The 22,169-nt window shown below is 41.7% G+C and overlaps 1 protein-coding gene across 6 annotated transcripts in view; it reads left to right on the forward strand.

The window, feature by feature from the left end:
- The window catches only part of CALCR (calcitonin receptor), a 141,810-nt gene that overhangs the window by 62,660 nt on the left and 56,981 nt on the right, over positions 1-22,169 (forward strand). For 3 of the 6 annotated variants that reach the window (XM_083405468.1, XM_083405472.1, XM_083405469.1), the window contains exons 2-4: positions 8,489-8,575; positions 15,909-16,062; positions 19,473-19,583. In XM_083405468.1, coding sequence (XP_083261594.1) covers positions 8,528-8,575; positions 15,909-16,062; positions 19,473-19,583 — 313 coding nt within the window. In that variant the 5' untranslated portion in view covers positions 8,489-8,527. Of the gene's footprint in view, positions 1-8,053; positions 8,124-8,488; positions 8,576-15,908; positions 16,063-19,472; positions 19,584-22,169 lie in introns of those variants that run through there. The other 3 variants (XM_083405467.1, XM_083405471.1, XM_083405470.1) reach the window with 2 other exon arrangements.

The following is a 22,169-nucleotide window of genomic DNA, read 5'->3' on the forward strand; positions in this document are numbered from 1 at the left end:
AGGAGGAATTTGAAGGAAAGGCAAGTGGTGGCACTATGTGCATCTTCAGAGATGGAGCTCCATATGTCAAGACATTTCACCTTGCTGACTTTTCTTTTCAGCAGTCAGTTGAAGACATATTTTCCCTGTACCTATTCCTCCTGTTTGCCTGCCTGCCTTGGCATACCTTTGGTTGCCATCCTTTGAAACCTGCCCTACCATTAGGCAAAGTGAGAAAACTGCCTCAGGCAGCAAGCCATCTGGGGCTGGCCCCTGCCACCTTTCAAGGTTAGGTATTGCTTGACGGGTGTGTGTGATGCTGATTAGCCTGATTTCTGCCTTTGCTGAACATCAGACTGCCGGTGGCAAATTGCTGCATACAAATTACCATATGGAAATACAAATTGTTGTCTTTTGAAATCCCTAGGAGTGGGACAACCTTGATTACTATTATTACGACATTTGAACATTTATAAAAGGGCAAACAGCATGCTAGGACTTAATGTATGGGCTGGGCAAAGCAGATCTTAGATTATCCGCTTCTATATTTATCATGTATGAATGGCTGCGGCATGATAGGATGAAGCCAAGGTAAGTGAGAGAATGTGAATTAGATCTGCAGGCAGGAGTAGCAAAAAGCCAAAGGGACTGATAAATTATCCTTTGGTACATTTTCCCAGCATGTGAGAAAAAGCTCTTGGCATAGTGAATGGCAGTCAACCCCTTCCCTCCTCGCTCTGTTTTTGTTTGTTTCTTTTTATTGTCAAAAGCAGCCTTGTTTCTCCATGAAGCACACGTAATTGTTAGGAAGATCAAATATGCTCCTCCACCTAGTCTTTCCCTTTGGTAAAGCAGTGCTAGGATAGGGGGGTTCTGGTAATGTTGATCCACTGCAATGTCTTTGTCCTCCTGGCTGGATATAGTTAATTACCTCCTCTGTGTTGCCAGATGTAGAAGACATCTGTGCAGTGCATGTACTGCTGCTTTGTGCCCTTGATCTGCTTTCCTTTCCACTGTGCTACTTCTGAGGAAGGCCAATTTCACTTTGGCTTGTTGGCACACTTGTTCAATGTGCCCAGGCCTATTTTGGCAACCTGGGCATTGCACGTTTCTGAAATGGCAGGCAAGCCATTCATGGACTTGGCCAGAGCTCTTACACTACTGGAGAAGCTTATCTAGATCCCAAGAGTTTCTGCAGCTGATCAGCTATTGCACAGCACCTTATGGATGCCCAGTAATTATAGCTCAGTAAGGGACGTGGGTGGCGCTGTGGGTGCCACAGAGCCTAGGACTTGTCGATCAGAAGGTTGGTGGTTCAAATCCCCGCGATGGGGTGAGCTCCCGTTGCTCGGTCCCTGCTCCTGCCAACCTAGCAGTTTGAAAGCACATCAAAGTGCAAGTAGATAAATAGGTACCGCTCCGGCGGGAAGGTAAACGGCGTTTCCGTGTGCTGCTCTGGTTCACCAGAAGTGGCTTAGTCATGCTGGAGGCTGTCTGCGGACAAACGCCGGCTCGCTCGGCCAATAAAGCGAGATGAGCGCCGCAACCCCAGAGTTGGTCACGACTGGACCTAATGGTCAGGGGTCCCTTTACCTTTGCCTTTAATTGTAGCTCAGCATCTTTAGCTAGTTGGGTTTCTGAGCAAGGTAAATTCCTTGTGAAGTGCATTTCTTGTGTGCTTGCTGCTGCTGCTTCAGTAGCCAGGGGGCTGGTATTACAGAAATGGCTTCTCAGGCCCAATCCTGATCAGGATCAGCATCATGGGCCAAATTTGATAGGTGAGCATGGCCATCCAACTGTTAATCACATGATGACATCATTGATGCACGAAGGTGAGGGCCTTTTTCTGTATATTGCAATATACTCCCTAGAGAGAGACTTGGTGGCCATCAACTTTACAATTCTTTCAGTGCCAGGTTAAATCTTTCCTTTTTTTTTTACCCAGGATTGTTAAAGGGGTTACATTTTGTCTGGTCTGTGGTTTTTAAAAATGATTTTTAGCTGTTTATCATTGTCTCATGATGGGTTATGTTTTGTCTTTTACAATCGTACCTTGGAAGTTGAAGGGAATCCGTTCCGGAAGTCCATTCAACTTCCAAAACATTCAGAAACCAAAGCACAGCTTTTGATTGGCTGCAGGAAGCTCCTGCAGCCAATCGGAAGCCACGGAAGCCCCGTCAGATGTTCAGCTTCCAAAAATAGTTTGCAAACCAGAACAGCCACTTAAGGGATTGCAGCATTCGGGAACCAAAACATTCGAGAACAAACCACTGTTTTGCTCTCCATTTTGATACAGCATTGCTGGAAAAGTTAATGGTTTTCTTTAGCATGCATTTCAAAGCTACCAATCACATAAGAACCAAAGCAAAACAAAACAACCAGAATGGATAATATTAGTCTGCCTTTATATATTTTGTAAGATGTATGGTGCTAATTTCTGAGTCCACGGATTATGAAAGGCCTGGGGAAAACCTTAAAAGTGAGCAAAAAGTTTATTTACCAAAAGGCCAACATAAATGGTCTCAGCAGTCCACATAGCTGCCGATGGTATTGTTCAGTTCATTAGGCATTCATAACAACAAAATGAAATACAGTCATACCTTGGTTTCAAACAGCTTAGTTGTCAGGTGCTCAGGCCCAAGAGGCAGGAAGATAGACCTTAGGGCCAACAGGCAGATAGCAGGAATCAGGCAGATAGGAGCCATACAGGTAGCAGGTAGCTCTCAGGCAGGTGGTAGAACGCTGATTGTGTAGGGTACATAAGCAGACTTTACTCACTTAATCAGTCATTTTTAAATGAATGTAAAAGCCAATCTATGTCCTTCCCCAACTCGTATAGATTAAAAAAAAAGACCAAGCCAGAAAAAGACATGGCTTTAATATTGCCACTTCTCTATATAATTTAAAATTAGCTTTCCCATTCTGCTCCTGGGAAATTTAGCTGAGTTAAGGAAATCTTTTGATATCTGGCAAAACACTCAACCTTATATTCCTATCATTTAGCAGAGATGAAAGCAAGAACTCTAATTGGAGCAACACATCACAGATCTAGTTATTTCCGCCCATGCAGGCCCAGCCACTAGGAATTAAGTCCTGCTTATTCTCAGAGCTTTGATCTAACATGACAGAAACAATTCCCAGTTTCAATTAGGACAAAATCATCACTTTGCTAAACAGCCCATTAAACATTTTTTACAGCTCCTGACATGGCTCGCTCTATTAATTTTTAAATTGTACACGCAGAAAAATATATGCCGCACTGAGGATAAAATTCACCATTTAATTTAAAAACAAAAACAAACAAACATTTATATAGAACCTTCCAAGCATAGATTGACTTTTGCTAATTTGTTGTAAATTAAATGTCAGGAAGTGCTCTAAATAAATGCAATTACATTTCAAACTATACTGGAAGGATGCTATTACTAAATTTGAGATTGTCATCTTTATTTTGTATTGACCTTTGAAACAAGCTTCTTGACAACATGTCCATCCTTTTTTTTTTTTTGGTCCCCTAAATATCCTCACTTAAGTGGACAACTTCTGCGAAACCACCAAAACTCTGGACATCCCCAAGCGGTAGCAGAATTCTAGGGGGTCATAGGTGCATAATCAGGGTTATGTTTCTGTTGGGAATTCAGACACAGTAGAGACTGTAGTGTTTTAAGGTATATGGTTTATTTTACACCTATACAGTGGTACCTCTGGTTAAGAACTTAATTCATTCTGGAGGTCCGTTCTTAGCCTGAAATTGTTCTTAACCTGAGGTACCACTTTAGCTAATGGGGCCTCCCGCTGCCACCGCACGATTTCTGTTCTCATCCTGAAGCAAAGTTCTTAACCCGAGGTACTATTTCTGGGTTAGTGGAGTCTGTAACCTGGAGCGTTTGTAACCTGAGGTACCACTGTATACTCCTGGGTCTAGAGAGAAGAAGAGAGTTCACAGCATTACTTCTCGAGAGGGGTTCGTTCCCTACAGCAGCACAGCATTCCCGTGCCTCTGTCCCAGCCTGCCAAGGTGGTTCTGCCATGCATGGCCTCTGCCTCGCATCAACTCTGCCTATTTCCACCTCCTTGTTCTCAGAACACCTTGCTCAAAGCCTCTGTAAAAGGACACTTTTGTTCCTGTGGGCACAGCCTCTCTCTCTCTCTCCCCCCCCCCCCCAGTTTTAAATCCTAAACTTTTATCCACCCACAAGAACCACGGCAACTTTGTTTTGCACAGACCCAAGGATCCTTATTCTTTGAAAAGTCGATAACTAGCCATTGTTTCATGGCTTGCATTCAACCAGCCCTGCCAGGCCAGTTTGCATAGGCTAAACCTAGAAATTTCCATGTTTGGCACAGTTCAAGAGAACTGCTGCAGCGTGTATTTTTCCCTTCAATTCCCAAATATTATTTAAATTATACCGTTTATCAGTTTCTAACATTCATTAACTCAGTTATGGGTGCCCTTACCCCAAATCTGTAGCAAAATTTTTAATATAGGAGCTAATCTTACAGGGGTAATGACACTGAATTACTATTTTGAGCATGCCTTCTTTTGACTACCCTGAGATTATTTTCATTGTAGATTTATCCCAAATTTTGCCCCTTTCAGTCACCTATGGCACCCCCATGCCACTTCTTCCAACTTTCTTTTAGGATTTGTAAATTGCCAGAATCTTTGCCAACATGGTGCCCTCCGGAAGTCTTGAACTACAACTCCCATTATCCTCAGTCACCATGACCTGCTGCCTAAGGCTGATTATTATTGTAGTCTGAAGCAGCTAAAGGCCAGTTTGGTGAAGAGTGATTTTAGGACTGTGATGCTAGTATCAATCCCTGTTTGGATAGCCCGATGTGAATACAAATGTTTCATTCCTGCCCCTGCCCTGTTCACTTCCATGGAGAAAGTACTGGTGGCTAGAGGAATAGTAGGGTGATCTGATGCGCTAAGTGCTGATGGCCAGTCAGCAGCCATGTATCTCATGACCCATGAGCTTTCATGCTTCTGCAACTGCTTCATCATGTCTGCCACTAAAAAGCACCAGGTCCCATAGACCTCAGTTCCTGCTCAGAGGTGGGGTGGGTGATATTTATTTCTCAGCATTCCATGTCATCAGCTGTCTTTGCATGCTTCTCTCAACTTCAGGGATGGGGAATCTGCAGCCTTCCAGATGTTGGTAGACTCGAACTCCCATCATCCCTGATCATGGACCATGCTGGCTGGGGCTGATGGGAACTGAAGTCCAACAACACCTGGAGAGTAACAGGTTCCTCTCCATCATCAGTAACATCAGGCATAGGCAAACTCCGGATGTTTGGGACTACAATTCCCATTCCCATCATCCCTGACCACTGGTCCTGTTAGCTAGGGATGATGGGAAATTGTAGTTCCAAACATCTGGGGAGCCATAGTTTGCCTATACCTGCTCTACATCTTCTTCTGAAGTAAACAAGAGATCCAAAACATGCAGGAACTCCGTGTGCACATCGCTGAATACACTTGACTGAATACACCTGCCTCACTGCTGCAAATATATATATAAGTATTTGACAAGTAGTAGCTAGGGACACATCTGTTCAAAGTTAAGCACTTAAAAAAAAGAAAAACCCCATTGATTTCTCTGGATGTGTTATGCATGTGCTTTAAGCTGTCTCACAAATCATGGCGGCTTAAAAGTGCTTCACTTTGGCTGGACCATTCCCCCAGAACAGGTTATAAAAAGTGTTATGAAATATTACTGTGATTTAATTTAATAGTATCCTTAAAGGCTTAATAACTGAACATTAACTGTTATAAAAATTAAGTATGTGGAACATACTGCTTTAAAGACATAAAAACGTACATTACTAGACTATTTTATTGCACCAGTGATCTTAAAGAGCATGTAGCACAAATTTACTTATTTATTTTTAAGAACAAAGCAGGGGTGGGGGTGAGGAGCAGCCTACCTTACTTGTGAGCCAATAAAAACGTATTATTTGGTTTCAAGATTATTCAGGTTGCAATCCTAACCACAGTTACTAAGGAGTGGTCTGCAGTGCATCCAGCCAAAGAAATGGATGGGACTATGCCGTCATGCACACCTACAAACTACATCAACGCTCTAGTCGCTGTTGTTGCAAAAACCAGCCCAGTGGGTCCCCAGCTCCCTAGGCTTGTGGTGGGATGGATTTTATGATGATTGCAGTTGGGGTGTGAAGGGTTAAATGCCCCTCTCCGCATGCCATGATGAATACTAACCCTGCCTCTCGCACAACTGGAATTACATTATTATTCTTTAAAATCCCAAAATGTAGTTGCAATGTTACGCATTTAGGGTAACTTGCATATTTTCCTCTCGCTTTGAAGTCAGGTGTTTGGTGGTACAATAAATTAAAAGCCACACTTAAAGCAATCGTGAAGCTGAGGCTCCAATACTTTGGCCACCTCATGAGAAGAGAAGACTCCCTGGAAAAGACCCTGATGTTGGGAAAGATGGAGGGCACAAGAAGAAGGGGACGACAGAGGATAAGATGGTTGGACAGTGTTCTCGAAGCTACAAACATGAGTCTGACCAAACTGTGGGAGGCAGTGGAAGACAGGAGTGCCTGGCGTGCTCTGGTCCAGGGGGTCACAAAGAGTCGGACACGACTAAACAACAACAAAGCAATGTACAATACAAACTCAGAATTGTATATTAGGGCAGCAGAGAGATCTGCGTAATACCTCCACTAATACTGGGTTTCGTGGCTACTGGGAACTGTATGGTACCCAAGTTATCCCATAGGGTGCAACCCGCAGAATATTCATGTCTTTGGGAGCTATGCAGTCTTTGAGCTTCTCTGATTAAACTTGGAGAAATCCTTGAGCAAAAGTTGTACAGACCTTTTTTATACTCTCTCTAAGCCCTTCCTCTCCTATAGCCGTAAGTCTGCAGAAAGCGGTTGGGATTGAGACTGTTTCTGGTCACTTTGGTGGTTGAGGCAGGTTCACAGAGAGTATATAAAAAGGCATACCAAAACTTTGGTATGGTGGAGTCAGATAAGTTCCCTGGGTACTGTGGCTTTCCCTTTTTTGGAATCAGCCCTGTGGGCCAATACCTCAGTTTTAAAGATCCCCTTTCGGAGCATTTTCATTGCTGTGCCTGCACTATGATGTTTAGAACTAGGATAAAGAGGATTTTTATTATTAGTGTGCAGTTTGCTTAGTCGCTTGACTAAAGGCTCTCCCTCATTGAACATGCAAATCTCTTGCTGAAAATAGAAAGCCATGATAATTCAGCTCAACGCTAGCTTAAATGGCATTTCACATTCTGTGCTTCACTGACATATTTAGCAAATTACATATTATGAAGAAAAATTAATGAGAAAACTTTTAAGGTGCCATATTGGGACAACGTTCTTAGCACCTATATTGTCATTTTTTAAAATGTGCACGCACGTTCAGGCTACCTGTTGACATTATGCTAAACCATAGTTTAGTGTGACAGTCCCAATCCACAGATACCTCTGGGTTTGTGTACGTCTCCTCCTCTGGTGCTGCTGTGAGGAGGAGTTTAGAATCTACTGCTTCCAGTTTAGATTAATGGTGGATGGTTGTGTCACCTGAAAGCAACAACAAACTGTGGTTAATCACTAAGGTTTCTTTGAAATTAATCAACTTCAGACCGTAGGTTATGAAGTCGGCATATTTAAACAAGCCATTATTAGCACACTTTAAATTAACCACTGTTTAGCATGCAATATTAATTTAAATTAGCCACTGTTTAGCATGCAATATTAGGCAGAAGCAAAGGCTTCTGTTCTCCCACTCACAGCTGTGCTGAAGTAGGACAACAGGAGGGAGCCTGCAGGTCTGAAGTTTTCTTCGGCACATTTTCATCACACTCAGTTATAGTTTAGTGCAGGGGAGGAAAAGCCATGACTCATGGGCATGCCACTTGCAACGGAACACCCAAAACTGGATGCGTCCTCCTCATGCCCTTGGCTTGCAAAGATACCTCTTCTCCCTCTGGTGCCTCTGTAGGTTTCCTACTTCCTCAGCACTAATACCTTCTAGCTGTGATGCCGCACGGGAAGTAAAAGAGGCAACTTTGCACCGTAAGCTGAGACTTCCCTCCCTATTGCAGTGCTGGGCTGGAAGGACAGCTGTGGTCTCCTTGTTTGTATATGCATGTGTGGGTTATGTTTTGTGAGTGTGTTGCATGCTGGCTAATCCTCAGTGTATCCAAACAAACCCCTGTGTTGCAAAGTTTGGCACCTCGCTTCATTCAAAGACTTTCGGAGACTCTGAGTCTAAGATTTCATTTCGAACTTGTTATTGTTTGAAGGAATTCTATAAAGATTGTCTATTACGTATGTATATGGTCATCGTGTTGCCTAATCCTCAATGTGGCAGTTGGGATGAAAAGTGTTAGCCATTCCTGGTAACACCTGAATATGCACACTGTGTTTAAGAAAGAAACTTGTATGCATTTTAATGAGGATATTGTGTTGATAAATAAAATCTAATGATAGCGGTTGTTGTTTTTCTAATTCCCAGTAGGGCCTGGGAGATACATTGCTCCAGAAAGGATCTGCAATGGATAAAAAAAGCAAGGGTTGCTTCTTACTGATTATTCTACTAAATGTAAGTAAAAGCAAACCGCGTAACAAAATTACTTCTAGTTGCATAATAAAAACTAACAGAAGGCTTTTAGAATTGCATGTGTATTGTTGTGAAATGGATTGGTACTGTTTGCATTGTGCTAGTTCACTTTGTTCTAAAATCAGGCTCACCAATTCAAATGACTATGAACAGAAGTGATTGGGGGTCTCCTGGGTTGTTGTTTTTTACCTTTCTTGGGAAATACTTGTAAGGCATTGGTCTGGTTCACTTGGGGAATAACCATGGCTCAGTGCAGAGCTTCTGCCTTGCAAGCAAAAGGTCCCAGGTTCAGCCAGTTATCGATGCAGAGGCACCAGCTTCCGAAGGAGAAATGCAGGGAGTGGTGTTGGGTCCTGAAGTCCCGATGTCTCTAAGATGTGCACATGTTGTCAGGATGTTGGAGGAGTCGGTGTCAGAGCTGAATGTGGCAGCAGCACTCAGTGGCCAGCAGGTTCTTGTCCTCCTGCCACCAGCTAAGGGCTGCTTCCCTGCTTCTTCTCCATGGCAGGAGGAGTCAGCCACTGAAGCCACACTGTGCTTGGCTCTGCACTCAACCTCATCCACCCCCTTATTTTGGGGACATGGGGGCCCCAAAAAGGCTCGGCCCCCATGAGTTAGCCCCCCGTATCTGTGTTTGAATACAGCAATGGTGGCATGAGTGACAGCTGAGTGATTGTGTAAGCCTAACCATGTCTACTCAGAGGTAAGTGCTGTTGAAATTCAGTTGGTTTTACTCCCAAGTAAGTGAGGTTAGGATTACAACCTTAAGTTCGCGAACCCCTCTTCCTTAAGGAAAGGCAAGAGCGTACATTACTTGTGGAAAGTCTTAGCTCCAATCCCTTATATTTTCAGATAGGGCAGGAAAAGAACCCCTAGCTAAAATTTAGACTCAGTTGCTTAATCATATGAGTGACAGGGCTGAAGTGACATTGGGACATGAGTCTGAAAGGGTAGTTGGTTGGTTGGTTGGTTTTAGCAGACCTGATTAAAAGCAGTTATTCAGTAGTGCAACAGCCTCGTTCATTTTTAGCCTGCTTTTTTCCATGGACAAATTACAAGATAAAGTAATATAATTATGCTTGAGGCTGGTGGTAGAGAACTAGATAATGTGCAGTGTAATTTTAAATTATAGCTAGCAATAATTGGTTAGAATTACTTGCAAAATATAATTCACATTTGTCAGGTAGCGCTTGTTGGACCCACATGTGATCTGTTTTCACTGCAGTAAAATTACCTAAACTGTACTTTTTTAAAAAATCAAAAATCAGGTGCACAGTGTTAAAACTAAGTAATCTTGATTTTTTTTAAAGAATGATAGTATTGTTACGAAGGTTGTGCACCAGCCCCAATCTCTGCCGAATGGTAACAAGCTCCATTGAGCTCAGTGAGGCTTACTTCCTAGTAAATGTGAGGATTCCCTGTGGTACAGGATTTTTAATAGTGTTTCATTTTAATATGTCTGTTGAGTAGTTTAATATCTTTATCCTTCTTTTAAAAATTGACAGTGAGTTGTAGGCTTCTCTAATATGACTGCCATACACTTAATATATTCACACGTGTTCAGTACCTTTCAGCTGAAATAAGTTTCTTTTGTGTGGAGAAAATACTTATTTTTATTTATTAAACTGTATGGAGACACAAGTGCAAGTAGATAAATAGGTACCGCTCCGGTGGGAAGGTAAACAGCGTTTCCATGCACTTCTCTGGTTTCAGTGCCCCATTGCGCCAGAAGCAGCTTAATCATGCTGGCCACATGATCCGGAAAATCTGTCTGTGGACAAACGCTGGCTCCCTCGGCCTGTAAAGCGAGATGACCACCGCAACCCCAGAGTTGTCCGCAGCTAGACTTAACTGTCAGGGGTCCTTTACCTTTATTTTTATGGAGACACATAGAAGAATGGAAGGTTAGCTTGTAATCAGTTTGTCAGAGCCAGCAGCGGAGCAAGCTGATCCGGCACCTGGGGTGGCATGCATGCCCTGTGCCCAGGGGCAGGGCCAGCTGTGGCAGGACGATCCACGGGGCCTCCAGACTCTGCCTACCTCCGCCCTCTCAGCTGCCCTACAGCTTGGGGGGCAGCGGCGGACAGACTGTTTGGGGCAGTGCAGAGCCTGCGAGCGCCCAAGCCACCGTGTCACACGCAGGAGAGACGAGTGGCTCAGGCGTGCTGCAGGCCCTGCGGTGAGTGCCACCCGGCATTTTGTCACCTTCCTCAGTGGTGACCCCCCTTCCTCTGCCCCGGTCAGAGCTGGACTCCACATTGCTTTTAGGCAGGGACTGGGCTCCTTGCAGAGTTTTCTATATACTTCCAGATGTGCTGCTCTCACTGCCTGAATCCCAGGCATTGTGGAGTGATATTCCCCACGCCTGTGGCACAGAAACTCTTGACTTGACATTCAGGATTCATTGACAATTCATTCCTGCTAAATATTATGGGGAGGAAGAGGGAGTAGTGACAAGATGCATAAAATGTACCGAGCTACAATTTGTATTTGAGATTTGCCTTCTGTTTGACATTAAGAGTTTTTCTGCTTTGCTCTGTTTTTTTAAAAGGGTTGGAAGGAAAACTCACCTGATATGTGGCATCTGCTTTAAAGGTCACAAAAAATGACATTCCATATTATGCCTGCATTATTGATGGAGGCGCCTTTTCGGATGCTTGCCCATCGTCTGAAGTATTTGGGGGGGAGGATTTTCTTTTCCCAGGATTTGTGTGTGATATTTTCATCATCCAAAGAATTGGTCATAAAGACCATGCCCCCATGTTGGGCAAAAGATTCCCCTCACTGTAGGGGTTTGGACTGGGTGACCCTCATGGTCCCTTCCAATTCTACCATTCTATTACCTTTTGCTGTTGATTGTTAGTTATGAATTATTCTGAGAGTATACAATATAGCAAGTCTTAATATTAATTCGCAGGGGGCATGGTTGCTTCAATCTAAAAGACGCAACTATCATCTTTTAGGTATAAAGTGGTTGCCAGCATTCAAAGAAATCTGTTTTTTTTACTCCATAGTAATGCACCTTTTATAACAATCATTTAATGCGTGGTGGCTTGGTGGTCGTATGTATGACGTCATTTACTTTTACTTTTAGGAGTGACATCATATGTACGGCTGCTAAACTGCCACATGGGACATCATTTAATCTGTTCTCTTCAGGATGATTATTGCTGACCCTTTTCATTAAAAAAAATTACAGTTATGAAGCTGTGAATCATTTATTTTTAATAAATAATAATTGTCTATATGCTCAAGGTATTCTTCCACTTTCTTATATGCGGTAACATCATTCATTCCTCTATTGAAAATATTGCCCTGGATGGTCATTATTTCAGGGAGTAATTAATCTGTTCTTGTTCAATATTATATGCAGTGACTGGCATTCAAAGAACTGTACACCCGGAGTGGCATTTGTCTTTCTCAAATACTAGCACTCAAAACTGAAGAAACTCTCAAGGGTAATTAATGCTCTGGCATGGGTATCTGCTATTCAAAGAAAATGTAAACAAACAACCAAAATCAACTGGGCATGCCATGCTTCAGGCAGCTCTTTGGATCTCAGTAATGATGCAGTGTTTAATCCAACCTGATGGGATGGGGGGGGGGACATTACAAAATACAGAAGATGTGAATATGTATGTTGAAGCTATGCACTTTACTTTGGACAAGAGCCTGTAACACTACTTTCTTCTCAAAACCGAAAGTAATGCAAGGAATGTTCCTCCTACTGCATGTATGCCATCTCAAATTATGAACCGAGAGTGGGAAAACAAGAATGCCATATACTTCAACTTATTCCATCAATACAGTGTATTAAAACCAATCTCAGATACTGGTTTTTTAGTCCCTAGTCACTCAAAAGTTAGATGGATGGTGACCAGTGACAGGGTCTTTTCTGTTTTGGCTCCCACAACTTTGAAAAGCAAAGTCTGCCTGGCAAAACTCTGATGTAAAAACATTATTTATCCTGGCCTTTTTGATGTTGAATTTGCCTAGGTTTTGCTCTGCATAGGCAAGTCTGTTTTATGCTTGCATTTTCATAAAGTGTTGAGTATTTTATGATTTATGGTGGTGTTTAGCTGTTGACTGATTTGCTGAATGAATGAATAACATTTATTCAAAATCCTTGATAAAAGAAAGCGTAAACACTTACTACCTACATAGGTTTCTCTAGGCTTTGAATAAATATTATGAGTGCTGAATGTAAGACTGGAAATACAACAGTTAATGTGATTCCATATCATGTTTCAATCCCCAGGATATTTTTGTGGTCATCTAAAAGTATTTAGTCAAACTGAATACAGTGTTAGCAAGTAGGATGATGACATAGAATGCTTCTTTTTGAAAAAAGCTGGTATTTAAATCTATAAGTGTTAATGCTTCCTCCTTGCACAACTGCAAACCTCTGTTTAAATCATTAAATGTTTTATAAAACCGCAGAGGTGAAGTGAATAGCTTATGAAAGAGACAGATAACCATATTTCCAAGACTCCTCATGGGAGAGCTCTACTCTAGTTTAAGCCAAGACTAATATAATCAAAGAGAAATATTTTAACACTGGCGGTAGATTCACCTGCTCACTTTTGTTTCAAAAAAGGCAAGTGCCCAAAATATAAAAGTAAACATTAAAACCACCTGATCTTTCATAGGTTATTTTCAATGTGCATTTGCCATTCAGTCCTTGAACGACTGCCACTGAGGAAAGCACATAAATTTCGACAATATTTTTAAACCCAAAACATGCTTTGTTCAAAACAGAAGAAGATGGCTGAAACAGACAAGTCAGCGGTGAATGATTGTGTCCACTGAGTTAAGATGTGCTCAGATGTGCACGCAAAACTCTTGTGTGGACAAGATGTCCTAATATGAGGAAAAGAAAGGGAATGACAGGAATAACTTGGCATTTCAAACAGACCAATCCTAGGTATGTTTACTTGGTTGGAAGTAAGTCCCGCTGATTTGAATGGGACTTCTTCTCTGGTAAATTTGCCTAGGATTGCAGCCTGAGAGCATGAAATACCCTGATGCATTCAGTAAAAATATTTCATTTAAAACAAATGAATCCTGTGTATTTCAGGAGAGTAAGATAATTCTCATGTGCAGAGCGTTGCACACATGTATCTACTTCTTCCACTGAATTTAATGGGATCTGTGGATTGAAATGGGACATTATGAAAATCTATACTTATCAATTCCTGGTGCCTAACTCTTCATTGGTTGTAGGTCATGGTGCTTGCTATACTTTCTTGGTCCTGACAGCGGAAGACCATTTCCAGTCAAGCCCTCTTTAGCTAGTACATCTCTCATTTTCCCTTGATCATCGGCCTTGAAAACCAAGGCAATGGGTGGCCAGTGTGGCTGAAATATGACTGCCTGCAGGTCTGAAAGTATCCTCCTTATTCAGGAACAGGAACCTGTGGCCTTTCAGATGTTGCTGGGCTGCAACTACCATCACCCTGTTCATAGGGCATGCTGGCTGGGGCTGATGGGAGTTGGAGTCCAACAATATCTGGAGATCTATGGTCAGGTCTGCCTTGTGTAATTTCAGTTTACCATTCTATTACTGTCCAGCACAAATTATATTAAGCACAGGCAACGGAGTGGAGAAAAAAAACTCCTACTTTATGCCAGCATTTAGCTAATTATGGTACACTTTGTGGAAACTCATAAAGGCTTGCAGTCATTTCTGTTTGAGCTCTTTATCATTGCAATCCCTAACTGATGGACCGTATCAGGTCCTCTAGCAATCGAATGACAAGAGTCTTTGCCTCTTCTCTATCTGCTCCCCTTTCTCTGTTCTCAGTGTTTGTTAGCGGTACATTTGAGCCTGCACAGTACAGTGGTACCTCGGGTTACATATGCTTCAGGTTAAAGACTCTACTAGCCCAGAAATAGTGCTTCAGGTTAAGAACTTTGCTTCAGAATGAGAACAGAAATCGTGCTCCGGTGGCATGGCAACAGCAGGAGGCCCTATTAGCTAAAGTGGTGCTTCAGGTTAGGAACAGTTTCAGGTTAAGAATGGACCTCCGGAACGAATTAAGTACTTAACCTGAGGTACCACTGTATCAGAAGTAAAGAGGGAGAGCTTAGGTTAGGGGTGTTAGCAGAATGGCTAGAATAAAGGTGATGGAGTCCAGAGAGAAAAGAAAGTGATAATAAACTTTACTGAGGTAAACTGAACAAAACAGTACTGTACTTAATATGAGGAGAAATAAGGCAGAGAAATAAGGCAGGAATTCAGGCTTACACAGGGGGAAAATACCTTCAGAACCACTCTTCCCTCCAACTCCTCCAGCTGTCAAATCTCAACTGCCATCCTCGCTGACAGCTAACTCCCAATTGTCTAGAACCTCCAGTCAATCAGAGTCTGCCTTGCCCAATAACAGAATTAATCCCTTAAGTCACATACGGAATGGTCCCTGCTATTTCACTTCCAGCCGTTTCTGAACAGCAGATTACTCATTCCACGAAGGCTAGGGTCCCTTAAGTTGTCGAATCCAATGGTGTGCTTGCCAACAATTTAATTGTGTACCAGTGGGCTTTAAATCACAGCAGTTTTCATTAAATGTAACACACACGATGCAAATTCATTGTATGGGCAGAAAGTGAAAGCTGAATTATTCACAGAAGGTTGTGCTCTCACGAAAGCTCAGAGTAGTAACCCCTTCAGTGTGTAGCATGTTGTATGTCTTGGAGCTGTGTTCTTTAGCCTTGGGTCCCCGAATGTTGCTAGACTGCTGCTCCCATCATCCCTAACCATTGACTAGCCTGGCTGTAGCTGGGGACCCAAGGCTGGGGACCCAAGGTTGAAGAACACTGTCTTGGAGAATATGAAAACTGGTAATTTAGATAGTTCCGTCATTGGTGTTAGGGAAATACCTAATGACGACATTTAAATGTGTGAACTCAATTTTTGCCAACGGGAAGATTTGGAAGACTCACAGTGGGATTCTGTTTCTCCCAAAAATGTATTTGCAATATGGAAATGTGTGTGTGAAATTCACTATGCCTTACCACTGTTCAGCTTCCATTCCATTCAGCTGCAGTTGCCACGCAGATTGCTTCCCCATAGGGAGAAGCAATAAAAACTCTCATAATCAAAGCAAGCAGTCCTTTGCACAGCCATATTTAATCCTGTGTTTTGTATGTCCTGGAGGGAAGGTACAACATGTTTTTGCAAGCAAAACATCAAAATCTCCATAGCAACATTTAAGTATACAATGAGATAAAAGTAAGAATGATGGGCACCTCGTGTTTTTGATGTTGCTCTCCTGGTTTTACTCGCATCCATTAACAGTTTTTCCTCTTTGCACAGAGAATGGCTCCAAGTCTCTCTTCTACTGTAAGTTATACTGATCCCACATTAGAGCCTATAGAAACTGAACATTCAGCAATACGTCAGAAGATAGTAGATTCCCAGTTCAAATGCTATGAGAGGATGAACAGGCAGCCTCCTTACAAGAAAAAAGGTAAGGAAAAGACAGGTGCTTTAAAATTATTTTAATTCATATCTGAAATACTGCCATGAAAAAACAGAAAAATAACCTGTGTGAATACCCACAAAAGCAAATGGATATATCAGCTTCCAAAATGGGGGGAGGGGAGGGGAGAGAGATTTGCAATAGCTTTCCTACCACACCTCCGAGAACTTAATTTTGGAATTGAGCTGGATACATCCAGTGAAGCAAGACGTCTTCAAAACCAAGTTGTCTGCTGGCTCTTGCTTCTTCACTAGCCTTTTAAGGCGTTGACATCATTAGTTCACCATGTTTTACAGAGAACATGGGTGGCAAACTTGCCAGATCATTACATTCCTGTGTTTTCTGTGGTTTTTTTCCCCTCAGACCTGAGTTGTGACAGGGTCTTTTTTAAAAAAAAGAAAGAAAATGCAACTGCAGCGCTTACCTTGCTGTGGGTGGACATGCAAAGTTTGTTGAATGTGGGCAGGAATGAAAGGACTACTGTGCCTTTAATTAAAAGCTTCCTCATAGCAAGTTTTAACCCCGCTCAGCAGATTGCAACAATAAAATAAAATGCCTCGGCATCTTGAAGGGATAGCAGCCAATCTGCTTCAGGCAACATCAGACTACCTCAGGGAAAACTGCATTTCTGATTATTCTGAGGCATGTGAAAAAAAGGAACCGCAAGAAGTGTGCTGTCTTTGGGCACTTTAATTGTGCACATATGCCAAAAGAAGGCCTTTGAGCTTGACCATGTCAGTCATATCCCCGCTCTCACACTAAGGGCTTGACAGCAAGTCAGTTTCTTAGAAGTAAATACCACTGAATATAAGAGACTTGTTTCCATTTGGTTTGTGTAGAATAGAGATACTACCTTCACATTCCCCTCACAGAGCTAGAGTTCCCACTATTGTTGAACAATCAATCCCAATCTTTCAAAGCAACTCTGAGAATTTTAGCTCTGGGAGGAGAATAGGGATCCCCCAAAAACTCCCAGCATTCTCGACAAACTACAGGCCCCAGGGTGTTTGGGGGGAAGGCCATTATAATTTTTTTTATAATAATAATTTATTATTTATACCCCACCCATCTGGCTGGGTTTGATACTGTTTTAAATGCTCAGTGCATTTTGAGCCAGAGAATGAATTCTGTGTAACTAGAAGTGACCATTTAGTTTTATTACATCACTGTCAATTTCAAACGCCACCGTCAAGACTGCATTGCATAAAACTAAACTGAAGAGACGTTGCCGGATGGGGGGCGGGAGGAAGCGTCAGAAAAACAGTGATTATTTTAATGAGACAAATAACGGGGGATAACAAATAAGAAGGTAATTCCTTCCCAAAATAACATTATATAGAAATAAACCTTGGTTTACTCTTTTTCATAAAACAAGAATAATATTCAGGGGAGGGGAGGGACAAATACTTATTTCCCCTGGGTGAGAAACTTGGTATAGTGTATTGAAAAATGCAACTGTTTCTCATTTTACAGAATGGCAAATGTTTGCAAAATTAAAAACAAGACCTCTAATGCATCCCACCCTGCCGTGTTTTCATTGCAGGTGGGTTCTCCTGCTGATCTTTCCCACTGATTTCATCTCATAGAAAATATATCCCCAAAGTAGAGTGAAAACTGAGTATTTGTTGAAAAGAAAGATTATTTTCTGGGGAAGGGTATTGTTAGATTCGAAACCGCAGTGCTGTTATTGAAATGCTGTTAGGATTTATTAATAATCTGAGCAAATATTTTAGAACCTCTGTGTTTCTAAGGGGAAATCATATTCTTACACCTAATGAGAAAAATGCACTTGGAAAAGGGAAAACTTAACACAACTACAAAGTTTTTTAAAAAAAATATTGTTGTTTTCAAGTACAACAGTATCTGCCTTGGAATGTTTGCTTGTCTACAAGCAGAGAAGTTCAATTTTCTTCCTTAATCATTGCCAAGTTTCTGTACTTTTTGTCATCGCCTAAAATCTACAAGCAGCCATTATTCTGACTGTTATGTTCCCTTTCAGAGAGGGAGCTGAGTTTGCTGCAATAAAAACAACAAAGAGCTTTGTGGCACCTTGAAAACTAATAGATTTTATTATGGAATAATCTTTAAAGGAGTAGGGTCAACTTCATCAGATGCATGAAGTATTACCCCAAGTTACAGAATAATTATGTAACATGGTTGAGAGAAGGGGGTTGAAGGAAATTATATGCAGAAAATACAGGCAGTGGCATTGATTTTATTTTGTTTTTTTATATACCATCCTTCATTGAAAGACCACATTATTTACATTATTCACAGTGGTCATTCACAAAAGCAGGTGCTGATGATGATAACATGGCAATCCTTACATTGGTAAGCTTCTTGACACATATAATGTAATAAAAAAACAAAAACCTTTGTCACGATTCAAGCCACAGGTGATAGCGCTGAGCTTCTTGATGAATTGGGTTTCATGTTAGAGTCTCCGTTTTGTTGGAGTTTGTATATATCACAGCAGAATGCAGAAATAAATACCCTATCTACGTGAATCAAATGCACCGTCGAATCTAATGCGCACCTCGATTTTCAAAACCTTGAAACCAAAAAAGTATTTGCTGGTGAGTGTAAATGTGCCATCAAATCTAATGTGCACCCTAATTTTCGCGACATAATTTGGCCAAAAAAGGTGTGCATTACCTTTGAGTAAATACGGTAGTCTGATAAGGCAGCTGGTTGAAAAGATAAAGAAACCTAAAGCATATTAATTATAGTAAGTTCACATGAAGACAGCATGGAGTCCAGAGGCTACCACTAACACATGCTATGAACTATCGGAACGTGGAACAGAAAGAAGGAAACCCCCCCAAAAGCAATTAAAATGTCAATAAGCCATTACTAAGGAGGAATCTGTGAGGGAATAATAGATTGCCTTTCTCTCTGTCACCCCCAACTGGGTCATGTAACTTATTGCAAGTGTTGTAGCTTTAATCCCAACACCTTTGAAGTTACAGCCATAGATACAACATGCATATCTACACCTCTAAGCTTTCGTGCATCTGATGAAGTGGACTCAGCCCCAAAGGTTCCAGCGTGAACTTGTCTTTCAGCCTAACCACCTCGTGAGATTGCTCTAAGGATGAAATTAGCTGTGACCAAGTCATATTCTTGCAGTCTAACTACCTCGCAGGGTTGTAGAGAGGATAAAAAACAGGTAATCCCCACAGGTGCTATCCTAACCTTTTTGGAGAAAAGGCAGGACACAATGTGAGAAGTACCAATGAGTAATATGGTACTTCCAAGTTTAAAAACACTAGCAGCACAAGAAGTTTCTGTGAATCTTACAAAGATTTAACAAAGAAAGAAAAAAGAGAAGGCCAGTGGTTTCACCACCACCACCACCACCTTTAAATAATACAGCTTGGTTCTTTCTGGATTTCTAGGACTATTCTGCAACCGGACATGGGATGGATGGCTTTGTTGGGATGACACACCTGCTGGAGAATTTGCTGATCAAAATTGCCCTGATTATTTCCCAGACTTTGATCCAACTGGTAGAGTGTCTACTTTTGTCTTCATTGAATGCAGAATATGTTTAGTGTTTGAAAGTGAAAGGTGAATGCTATCCAAAATAACGGTGGTGTTATAACTTTAAAAAATGGACTATAATACAGTCTTACCTTGGATCTCAAACGCCTTGGTTCCTGAACCAATTGGCTCCCGAACGTCACAAACCCGGAAGTGAGTGTTCCAGTTTTTGAACTTTTTTTGCAAGCTGAATGTCTGATGGGGCTTCCGCGGCTTCCAGTTGGCTGCAGGAGCTTCTTGCAGCCAATTAGAAGCCACGCTTTGGTTTTCGAATGTTTTGGAAATCAAACGGACTTCTGGAATAGATTCTATTCGACTTCCAAGGTATGACTGTAATTTACATATATTCATAGCTTTCCTGAGATGCCTGCCTACCAACTCGGTGCCTGGGCAGATTCCTTTGCTTTATAATATATTGTCTGACTTATCCCTTGAAACCAGCATAATGGAAGTGGCACTGTTTGTTTTTATATGCTGGCCTGCTTTTTATAATCATTCCATTTTTAGGCGTAGTGATCTGAACAGCAGCTGCTAAAGAGCTGGTTCATTTTGGTAAAATGCATGTCGTTATTCCCAGGGTCTCTCTCCTATATTTTACAGTCCAAGACAGATTTTTAAAAAGTTCTTGGAAGAACAGAAGCAAAAAAGAAAAAGAAAAGCACTTTATTAAGTCACAGATGCCTATTTCCCCATATTGCTCCATGAGTCATTCATTGAGATACATATAACCAATTACATAGATTCTGGAACCTTTGACAAACATGTGGGTGTGGACAGATAGATGTGTAAAAAAAAAGAAAGAGTGAGAGTATGGAGTAGTGGTTAGAGTGTTAGACTAGGACCTGGGAGACCAGGGTTAAAATCCCTGCTGAGATTAACTGGGCGACTTTGGGCTAGTCACAGTCTCTTAGCTCTAACCGACCTCACTGGGTTGTTCTGGGGATAAAATGGGAAGAGAAACACGTATGCCACCCTGAGCTCCTTGAACAAAAGATGGATAGATAGATAGATAGATAGATAGAGGTCAGCCAGATATGCCAATCTGAAATTAGCATTGCAAGGGGAAAGTCTGTATGGTTTTTCAGTGATGCTACTGGGTTGTTCTATCTGGGGCCTCACATTCAGTGGGAGATACACCAGCATACGTGTGTGGGAACATCTATGCCTCCACTGACGTAGCCTGAAATGCCAGCTTGGAGGGAGCAGGAATACTATGACCAAAAAGAAATGAAATCAAGGATTTTGATTATTAGCAGTTCTGTAGAGCTGGGCAGCAAATATGGTACCTTCTAGACAATTGGCCACTTCCGGGTTTGCCGCATTCACAACCCGAAAATTACGTTACCTGAAGGTAACGTAACCTGAGGGTCCACTGTATACAAAAATGCATGTACTGTGGTAAGGTATGCATACAGGAATGTGTATATTAGTGAAAATGCATAATGTATTATGTATGGGGAAATGGTTTTGCAAATATAAGAATATTAGGCAAAATTGCACATAAAAATGTATATATTAGAAGAAATTAGCACTAAAATATTGACAAGTTTTCATGAGGACTTAAAAAAAGGAAACGTGTAGAAATGTAGAGAACTGAACACAAGATTCCCATCCCTAACTCCCCATACACACCTGTGGATGAATAGATGATAGATACATGATAGATGATAGATGATGATGATAGATAGATGATTGATTAGATAGATAGATAGATAGATAGATAGATAGATAGATATTTGTTTTAGATAATTGTCAGCATTGTCCTTCTTTTTAGTTTAGTAACACTTATTTAGATTCTGGGAATCTAGAATCTAGATTATTTAGATTATGCATTTATCAATTACAAAGCATTTTTCAACACCTTACACTTTTCCATGCCCATGTGCACACATGTGTTCTCTGTCCCCCTGCATTTTCTCCATTTGGCACTCTTCCCTTCCCTCCCTGGCCTGCTCATTAACTTTTGTTTCAAATGGAGAGACTTCTCTGCAGGTCAGTTTATCAGGTTTCACAGGCACAGATCACAGTTGTTGGGCAAGTTAGCGTATAGCTAGAAATGGACTTCACAGGTGACTAATCTTCACTGGAAGATTTAATCAAAAGTGGGTGAATTGGGGAAACTTGAAGTTGACGGCAAGCCAGTCCTTGCTGATGGAGGTGGGCATCGCTTGATGGTGCAGGCTTCACTGTACCGAAGAAATGTGTTAGGTACGGATACACAGGTCTTCAACTTCAATTTGTTCGTGCTCTGGGGGAAAAATCATAGATTTCAGGATGTGTGTTTCTATGGTTTCCTGCTTTTCATAACTAACAACTTTTCAGGGCATTCTCCATCATAGCTTGGATGTGCTATGTGTTAAATTAGTGAGATCTAGGGGCATTATCAGGGACACGGGTGGCGCTGTGGGTTAAACCACAGAGCCTAGGACTTGCTGATCAGAAGGTTGGCGGTTCGAATCCCCACAACAAGGTGAGCTCCCGTTGCTCGGTCCCTGCTCCTGCCAACCTAGCAGTTCAAAAGCACATCAAAGTGCAAGTAGATAAATAGGCAC

This window comes from Podarcis tiliguerta (assembly GCF_965153285.1).
Source record: "Podarcis tiliguerta genome assembly, chromosome: 12".
NCBI classification, from domain to species: domain Eukaryota; kingdom Metazoa; phylum Chordata; class Lepidosauria; order Squamata; family Lacertidae; genus Podarcis; species Podarcis tiliguerta.